The 9983-nt window shown below is 37.8% G+C and overlaps 1 protein-coding gene across 1 annotated transcript in view; it reads right to left on the minus strand.

Moving 5' to 3' along the window:
* Positions 1-9289, minus strand: part of LOC110028112 (P-loop NTPase domain-containing protein LPA1-like) — a 30089-nt gene extending 20800 nt beyond the window's left edge. The window contains exons 1-2 of the mRNA XM_020729846.1: positions 8983-9289; positions 8014-8095 (exon numbers count right to left, since the gene is read on the minus strand). Coding sequence (XP_020585505.1) covers positions 8014-8095; positions 8983-9269 — 369 coding nt within the window. The 5' untranslated portion in view covers positions 9270-9289. The remainder of the gene's footprint in view (positions 1-8013; positions 8096-8982) is intronic.
* Between the last annotated feature and the right edge of the window lie 694 nt (positions 9290-9983).

The following is a 9983-nucleotide window of genomic DNA, read 5'->3' on the forward strand; positions in this document are numbered from 1 at the left end:
ATCGCATGAGTTTGTCTTCCTTTGGTTCCATCTCAGCCCAACAGAACACAAACGTGTAATCCCCTCCTTTGATTTCCTTCTTCCACGACTGCGGCTCGGTCCAAGTAAGCCCTCGATATTGCTACCTCTTCACTCTCCTTCTTTCTCTTCTCTCGCACGTGTCGACACATCACTCGTTACTTCTTCCTTCGAGTGCTCCTCCTCCTCCCTACAAATTCTTCCTCCTTACTCGGCCCGGGTACAACCTCCTTTCTCGATATTTCTTGTTTTCTCTTGCTCGTTCTCTGCGTTGGTTCGAATGAAGAGTAATACGAATCTTAAGTCTTAACCGAATTGGTGGTTATCCTTCGTGTCTATTCAATTAATTGTTGTTATTTTATTTCTTTTTATTTAACTTGTTATTTCAGCTGTCAACCTATCTGCGCCCCTACTGTCCCCGTTCTTTCAGTCGCCATCCCTAATTCTCGCTCCTCCTATTGTCGTCGACCACTCCTATACTTTTAGTTGCCACCGGAACCCCCTCCAATTCATCCAACTACAACTACTACTGCAACCCCGTCCAATCCCTCCAGCTATTGTTGCACTCCCTCCACCATAGCCCACTACTGTCGTAAGCCCCTCCAATCTCTCTAGTTGTTACTGCATCCCCTCCATCATAGCTTGCTACTGCCTCCAACCCCTCTAACCTGCCCTCATACTGCTGCATCAAACAACGTGCCATTTCACCTGTTGTCCAGCCGGTGTCAACCACTATTGCTCTCACCCTAGAGGGTTGCTTGTGTCTTTGACATTGTTTTATTCCTGTTTTGAGAACCTTGTTGTAATTCATTTGAGTTTTTAACAATGATATCTACATTCAATTGCAATTTGGATTAACTTCAGTATCAATTAGTATCAGAGCTAGCTTGAACATAGTCTTATCTTAAGATTTCATAGCATCTATCCATGTTCAAGCCAACTTCACCAAATTTTTTTCTACCCTACCCTCGATTACCTCTTCTCCCAATTCCTACAGATTAAGCCGGAGAAGGATCATTCATGACTGAGGTACCATACTTGTCGCACCAAGTGTAAAGTGAAGGAAAAAAGTTTGTAACCTGATTATCTACTGTGGGAGTTGTGAGAATGTAGTAACCACGCTGATGATGATGAAACTGAGGTTGCCCACACAAAAGCATTCTTAATCCGACTCTCTTACCTAGTTGAAATGGGAAATAAAATATGGGTGGATCAAAGTGCTTGGTTGAGTTTTCTATCGGAGATCGATTGCAGAAGCAGTTGTGGTGCAACGTGGTCCCTATGGAAGCTTGTCATATTATGTTGGGGAGGTCATAGCAGTTCAACTGCAAGACCCAACACGTCGGCTTCAAGAATACTTATTATTTTAAAAAGGATGGGAGACGCATTTTGCTTTTACCCGTTAAGGATGCGAGAGGAGTGGACATTACAGAGGAGAAGATAGTCTTGAGTGTCACCTTTCAGCTGGTTTGAGAGGCCCCAATGGCAATGGCTTTGGTCCTACTGGAGGGCAGCAAGGAGGAGGTTAAGATACGGACGCATATACAATCAATGCTATGTGATTTCCAGGATGTGATGATTGACAGTCTTCTAGAGGGATTGTCGACGCTGATGGACATCAAGCATGCCATAGATCTCAAGCCCATATTAGTGTTGAAAAATAGTCCAATCTATAGATTGAGGCCTGCAAAGAACGAGGAGTTACAATGGTAAATCTAGGATCTCGTCACAAGGGGATTGGTTTGAGAGAGTGCTAGTCTATGTGTTGTCCCCACCCTGACGGTACCCAAGAAAGATAGATCGTGGAGGATGTGCATTACCAGTCAGGTTATCAATAAGATCACTATCAAGTACTAGTTCCCCACATCTTTCCTAGACGATCTCTTGGATTGGTTGCACAGAGCCATTATATTTTCCATGTTCAACTTACGCAACAGGTAACACCAGCTCCGTATTAGGATAGGGGACAAGTGGAAGACCGCTTTCAAGACTCAGGATGAATTGTAAGAGTGGACAGTAATGCTTTTCAGATTTTCTAATGCACTTGGCACTTTCATGAGGTTGATGAATCAAGTGTTTTGAGCTCATATTAGAAAGTTCAGTGGTGTACTTCGATGATATTCAGGTATACAACAGATCTGAGGATCGTCTGCAGCATTTGAGGAAGGTCTTCGAGATTTTGTACTCAAAAAAGTTATACGCCCATCCAACAAAGTTTCACTTTATGACAGCACAGGTATTTTATAGACTTGCAGGTATTCAAATGGATCATACAAAAATCAAGGCAAGTGCAGGTATTCAAATGGATCATACAAAAATCAAGGCTATTGTGAGCAGGACTGTGCCTCAGCCTTTCACCCAGCTGAGATAGTTTCGGGGGCTAGCATTATTCTACAGGTGATTCATTAGGAGCTTCAGTACCATCACTACCCCCTAATAGAGAATTTAAAAGTGGAGAAATTCCAGTGCAGATACAACTCAGACCAGTTTCGACGCACTAGAGGAGAAGGTGATTCAAGCACCAATTTTGGCATTAGCAAACTTCTATCATTTGTTTGAGGTGGTGTGATGCTTCCAACGTGGGAATAGGAGCAAAGTTGAGCCAGGGAGGCCACCCAATATCATTCTTCAGTGAGAAATTGAATGAGTTCAAGAGGAATTGTTCAACTTACGACAAGGAGCACTGAGATTGTGAGAGCTCACGATCACTAGAGCCACTAAAGCCACTACCTATAGACAAGCAAGTTCACTTTGTTCACAAGTTCAAGAGGAATTGTTCAACTTACGACAAGGAGCATTGAGATTGTGAGAGCTCATGATCACTAGAGCCACTAAAGCCACTACCTATAGATAAGCAAGTTCACTTTGTTCACAGAGTTCACTTTGTTCACAATTTATGATGCTTTAAACTTCTTGAACAACAAGAACAAATTGAAGAGCCGACACACGCCTTGGGTTGAGTTCTTAGCATCATTCTAGTTCATGCTTAAGCACGAGGCAAGGAATCATAACAGAGTAGCAAATGCACTGAGTCGTCGTCACTTGTTGATCACTTTGATGCAGACTCAAGTTGTTGGTTTTAACGTACTGAAGGAGTAATACGAGACAAACGATGACTTCATAGGGTTCTAGAAACAATGACAAGAGAAGTCTATTGAGCAATACCACAGAGCTAAAGATTACCTATTCCACCAGAATAAGTTGAACAATCCTAGATGTTCACTAATGGAGTCTATTAATTAGAAGTCACAGTGAAAGACTTGAAGGACATTTTGGCAGGGATAAGACCGACACTCGTGAAAGAATACTTTTATTGGCCAAGACATATGAGATATGTGGAGTGACATGTCAGGAAAAACTAAATTTGTCATATGGCCAAGACCAGGGGACAAAATACAAGATTATACACTCTCTTTCCCATATCGAAGGCCCCTTGGGTGGATGTCAGTATAGATTTTGTGGTGACTCTTCTACAAACACAACGGAACAAGAATTCTATGATGGTTGTGGTGGTTAGAATTTTGAAGACAGTGCACTTCGTGCCCTGCTACTGAAATCTGGATGCATCGCGTGTCGCTGATTTGTAATTCACAAGGTCGTTAGACTACATGGAATACCCAAGACTATCACTTTCAACCGAGATGTCAAGTTTATGAGTCACTTTTGGAGGACCCAATAGAAGAAGCTCAACACAAGCTTCAATTCAGCTCAGCATCTCAACAGCAAACATACAGTTCGACAGATGCAATGAATAGGAGTTTCAGAAACCTTCTGAGGAGCTTGGTGGGAAAAAAGATTAAGCAGTGCAATTTGATTCTAGCTCAAGCTGAATTTTCTTACAACATATCAGTGAGTCAGACAACGGGCATAACCCACTCACTCCACTTGACTTAGTACCACTCATGCCGATAACAAATGTTAGTGAAGATGATGCAAAACAAGTACAAGAGGTACAAAAGCTACGTGAAGAAAAGGGAAAGGAGATCTCCAAGTAGAATCACAAGTACCAAACACATGTCAACAAGACCAGAAGAAAAAGTGATTTTTCAAGAAAGAGATCTAGTATAGTCTGGTTGAAGAAAGAAAGGTTTCAGCGAAGGGAAAAGAAAAGCTTACAGTGGGAGCTTTCGAAAAACTCAAGCCTAGAGTTGATGGACCCTTCAGGATTCTCAAGAAGTTGAACGACAACGCCTAAAAATCGACCTACTAGGAGACTACAATATTTTAGCTACCTACAATGTGGCAGATTTAAATCCATGTTTTGAGGATCCATAAGCTTCAACAAAAAAGGTCTAAGCTCCCCCAACCCTGAGAGATTGACATGGGGCTTCTTAGGATTGGGGGAATTTTTGTCCGGATTTTCTGTCGTCGGTGTATTCTGTCTTGCATGGGTTGTATCCAGGGACAGGCAGTGCTCTGGTTATATCCTACTCCAAGGTGATGATTATCTCCATATAATCTTTCGCTCAATCCATCCCCTACTCGTCATCCTACTTGTGCCCCTCCCTGACGTTGTTCTTCAAGCCACCAACTCTAAATCCCCCTCCCATTGCCGTCGCTACCAAACCTTTCTATACTTCCAACTGATGTCGTGACTCTTTCCAATCCATCCAAATACTGATGTAACCCACTCCAATCCCTCCAACTGTTGCCTCAGTCCACCCACCATATCCCACTACCATCGTAACCCTCTCCAATCTCTTCAATTATTGTTGCACCCCCTCCACCATAGCTCGTTACTACCACCGACCACTCTAGCTTGCCCTCCTGCTACCACATCACCCAACCGCCATCCCACCTGTTGTCCAATTGGTGTCCACCACTATTACTCTCGCCCTAGAGGGTCCCTTGTGTTTTGTGCGTTGTTTAATTCTCGTTCGGAGAACCTTGTTGAGAACTTTATTGTAATCCATTTTAGTTTCAACAACGATATCCACGTTCCACTGCAAATTGGCTCAACACTGGTATCAATCTCTTAAAAAGTACTTTCATTCCCAACTCCTCATCCTTCTACAATGCAATCAAGTCTTTTTTGCATGGAAATCGACCAAGTGTTGGGGGTGGAATTCAGTATTACATGCCATCACTAAAATATAAATGTTAACAATCTTACCATCAAGTAATTAAATAAAAAGTTCTTCCAAAAGATCAAAGTTATTATCTAAGAAGTAAAAAGTTGGTTATATTTGAATTTGTCCAAGAAGAGCATCATCCAGAGTTGATTTCCAATATGTTATGGTTAAGAAATCAAATGATGGCTAAAAGATGTGCTTAAATTTCAAAAAAATCGCTGATGTACCCTAATAATTCCTACCAAATATCAAAAATAAATGCTTCACGGAACTCTATCATTGTATTCCTGTGACTAAAAACTTTCACTATGTTTTCTCGGGATAACGCAAAAAAAATGCATCGAAAGAATTATGAGAAAACTAACTTAATTATGAACAATAATTCTTCTGACATAATGTTATACCTTTTGGTATGAAAAATCTCAAAACAATGCATTAAAAGTTGATGAATAAGATCATCCAAGCTCAACATGAAAGAAAAACATACATCAATAATATTTCGATGAAGAGTAATACAGATGATGACCACTTAAACGATGATATTTTAGGGTAAAACGAGAGCAGTAACAATTACGCAGTCATCCTCGCCAAAATATTCTCTCCTCTCAAAAGATACAATGAGGTTCAATCTCGTGAAGTGCATGCTTGGAAATAGAATGGACAAATTTTTAAGGCAAGCTTAACGTTTTAAAGCAGATATCAACAAAATTAAAGCAATCAACAATTAGTTTAATAAATTTACAAGATGGTCAAGAAGCCCGATAACTTAAGTCATTTTATCAATTTATCAGGGGAAAACTATGCACCACTTTTTAAGACTCTTCGAAAGCAAATAATTCATCTGGAACGATGATTGTGAGTGATGCTTTCAACAATTAAATGCTTCACTTCACTTTTAGTGCTTAGTTGCCCGAGAAGTTTGAAGAAATTCAGGTCAAAGGATCGTAGCGTGTCAAGCTTGCCTTGATCGTTGATTTGAACTTTTCTTTATTTCTTCCTCCAGTGGCAATTCTCCTCCACTTCTCCATAGTGTGACCATAGTGTGACTAGGGATGTAAACGAGTCAAACACGAGTGAGCCCAGGCTCTGCTCGTGTACGTTCGTTTATATTTCGAGCTAAAAAAGTGTGTTCATGTTCAACTCGTTTGCTTAGCGAGCCGAACACGAGCCGGTCACGAACAAAGAGTCGTTTTGACAACCCTAATCATGTAACCATAAGATGTTAAGGATTGGAGAAAGATTTAAAACATCATTTGAATCTAATTTAATAATTTTTATTCTATTTTCTTAATTAATACTTTTAATTGATTATAAATCATTGTAGCCTTGCAGTCAATTAATTTTTTATATATATATATATATATATATAATGAATTTGTAGTATTTTGAGCCAAAACGAGTAGAACACAAGCTTCTTAACGAGCCGAACACGAGCTGTTCGTGAACAGCGAGCCGTTTTGACAGCCCTAAGTGTGACTTCTCTCTCTCTCTTTTCTTTTAATCATTTATCGAGAAGTTGCCCTACAAGTTATAATGATTAGCCCCTACGCATCTCAAGCAAGGAATAAATCTCCCCGGCTTACCTTATAGCTAGTGCCGGCATCTCAACCAAATTGCTTGAAAAATCCAGATTCCCCTTTTATGTTATTGAATTCCCTCTCTCAAAAAAGTGACTTTACACAAAATGCATGCATTGTTCCTGTTTTAATTATCTAAATTGTGTCTACATGGGTATGGATAAAAATCGTATCAGCGACAAATATTACGAAAACTAAGAAATATCCATAATTCATGATAGTTTGCACTTATTTCTTCTTTTGAATACATGGATATGACTTCTCTCTCTCTTTTCTTTTAATCATTTATCGAGAAGTTGCCCTACAAGTTATAATGATTAGCCCCTACGCATCTCAAGCAAGGAATAAATCTCCCCGGCTTACCTTATAGCTAGTGCCGGCATCTCAACCAAATTGCTTGAAAAATCCAGATTCCCCTTTTATGTTATTGAATTCCCTCTCTCAAAAAAGTGACTTTACACAAAATGCATGCATTGTTCCTGTTTTAATTATCTAAATTGTGTCTACATGGATATGGATAAAAATCGTATCAACGACAAATATTACGAAAACTAAGAAATATCCATAATTCATGATAGTTTGCACTTATTTCTTCTTTTGAATACATGGATATGACTTCTCTCTCTCTTTTCTTTTAATCATTTATCGAGAAGTTGCCCTACAAGTTATAATGATTAGCCCCTACGCATCTCAAGCAAGGAATAAATCTTCCCGGCTTACCTTATAGCCGGTGTCGGCATCTCAACCAAATTGCTCGAAAAATCCATATTCCCCTTTCATGTTATTGAATTCTCTCTCTCAAAAAAGTGACTTTACACAAAATGCATGCATTGTTCCTGTTTTAATTATCTAAATTGTGTCTACATGGATATGGATAAAAATCGTATCAACGACAAATATTACGAAAACTAAGAAATATCCATAATTCATGATAGTTTGCACTTATTTCTTCTTTTGAATTCACTATAGTAGGCTCATCCGAATCCATGTAATAGTTATGATAACATCTATATTTTGTTAAACACACATAACGTCCAGATGAATATGAATTAAGCAAATACAAAAGGATGATAGATTGGAAAAGAATAGCAACAAAAGTTATAGGTAAAAGGTATAAACATTACTAGCAAGGATCAGTGTTCAAAGCTTAATCACACATTACACCAATTTGACGTATAAACATTACAACAATTTGAGGTAAAAGGAATAAAACACAGAAAAAAAAAAGAAAATTATACAACCAAAATGCCCTCCAGGATGAGATGCTATTATATAATGAAAGAAAACAATCTCCAGAAAACTTAATGCATAAATAACTCTTTTCTTGATAGATTAGAACATATTACCAGCAGTGCCGACAGTGTAGACTTCCCACACCCACTGGTGCCACACAAAAAAATTGTCACTGATTGCTTTCTCTCCCGAATTCTAAAATAATTAAAAAATTCAGTTAGAATGGTCAATAGATATCACACACTTTAAAAGAAAAACAATAATATTGTTCAAAATAATGTAAAAAAAAGGCGCAGGAATCTTATATTGTATGCACCAGCACTAGATTTTTCCATGTACACGAATAAGAAGTAAAAATAAGGTAATATATTATTTCATACCACTTAATAGTTTTTTTCTAAAATAAGATTGGCAAATAATTGCATATAGTTGGAGCCTTGAAGCAACAAACAAAATAAGTAGTCATGTGAAACAATGATAATTGATCCTACAATTGTAAATAGAAAACAAGCATCCAAAAACACAGTAAAAAATTCCCTATAAATGCATAGAATCTTCAAATTTACCCATAAACTCCTCGCACTGCCATATTGCCTCAATGAGAAAGCTATTCAATTGAGAAAAAATTTTGTTTACCCCACCTATACAATCTCATCACCTAAAGTAAAGCATAACTTCTAAATTTTCCTCAAGTTAGAAAGTACAAGTTTTGATACCCACGACTGCACAGATTACATTTTTTTGACATACTAAATAAAAGACCATTTATGTGATGCAAACTTTATCACGAAAACTGAAAAAGGATAATGACCTTATTATTTTCACATTCAATGTGCAGTTAAGAAATGTCCGTTATACTGTGAAGAGTGCCCCAAAAAGCTTAATAAAAACCGGAATAACAAACTTTAAAAGGATAAATTTAATACTTTAGCGATATCAATTAAATACCATCATCAATAAAAAATATCTAAGAAAATGCACATCATTTCATACAGTTAACCGACAAAAACAAGCAAGGTTGTATGTACAAAAGGTAAAATATCTCTTGTGAATAAAGTATGTTATTCAGATAATGTTTCTACCTGCATGCCAGAAGTAAATCAGCCATTTGATTAGGACCGACGTACTTGTACACAGAAAGTACATCACAAACAACATTCAAGAAAGTTTGTCTTGTGACAACAACAGTTGCGTGTCTTTTGTACAGCTCAAATTGCCTTGAACTTATTTTATCCACATTCTCATCAATGGAGTTCTTTCCCGGCACCTCAAAACTGCTTTCTTTATCAGATCTAAGTTCGGGTATATTTGATATCGATGGATTAGCTCCCGAAATAGTGAAGCCATCAATGGAGCGATTATTTCGCATCACATCAAAGACCCTCCTGCTAATCTGACAATATATGAATTCCAAGTTAGTTCAAATAACTAAAATCATAATATTGTACACAGGAAGGAAGAAGGCAGATGTGGAGGTTTAGATTGTGAATATAATGTATAAGCAATGTTAATGAAGATTTTTAGTGGACAATGTAAAATGTTCATAGAAACTTGAGATAAGTTTCCAGATAAACCTTTCTTACACACCATACAATTGTTATATAATTGCAAATCTAACACCAATTAGAAGATCAGAGAGAGAGAAAAATCAAGCGCATGTGACTGTATCTGTTGCAGAGTAAGCACAATGCCATGCCTCGATGTTTCTTCGATTTAAATTTGAAACCTCAAACTCAACTCTATCGAGCTTCGCAAACTAAAGCGGATCTCAAAAACATATAAAAAGAACGGAAAAAATGAGTTAGAAATTGACATTAAATTCCAAATTCATACAAGCTAGAACATTGTAAAAAGAAAACAGCATATTGCCACAACTCGAGAAAATACAGATCATCATGAACAGAAATGAAAATCATTTAAAATACTATAGTGTTACTACACAAACTGAAGTGCCTAATTCAGAAAATCTAAAATAAGAAAGAATTAAAAACAAGGCAATCTACACAAAATTCTACACTCAAGTCAACCGAAACAGATGATTAAAAAAACATATTGCAACCCCCAAAAAGAAAACAGAAAATCC

The sequence above is a fragment of the Phalaenopsis equestris genome, unplaced genomic scaffold, assembly GCF_001263595.1.
Source record: "Phalaenopsis equestris unplaced genomic scaffold, ASM126359v1 Scaffold000002, whole genome shotgun sequence".
Classification (NCBI taxonomy): Eukaryota; Viridiplantae; Streptophyta; class Magnoliopsida; order Asparagales; family Orchidaceae; genus Phalaenopsis; species Phalaenopsis equestris.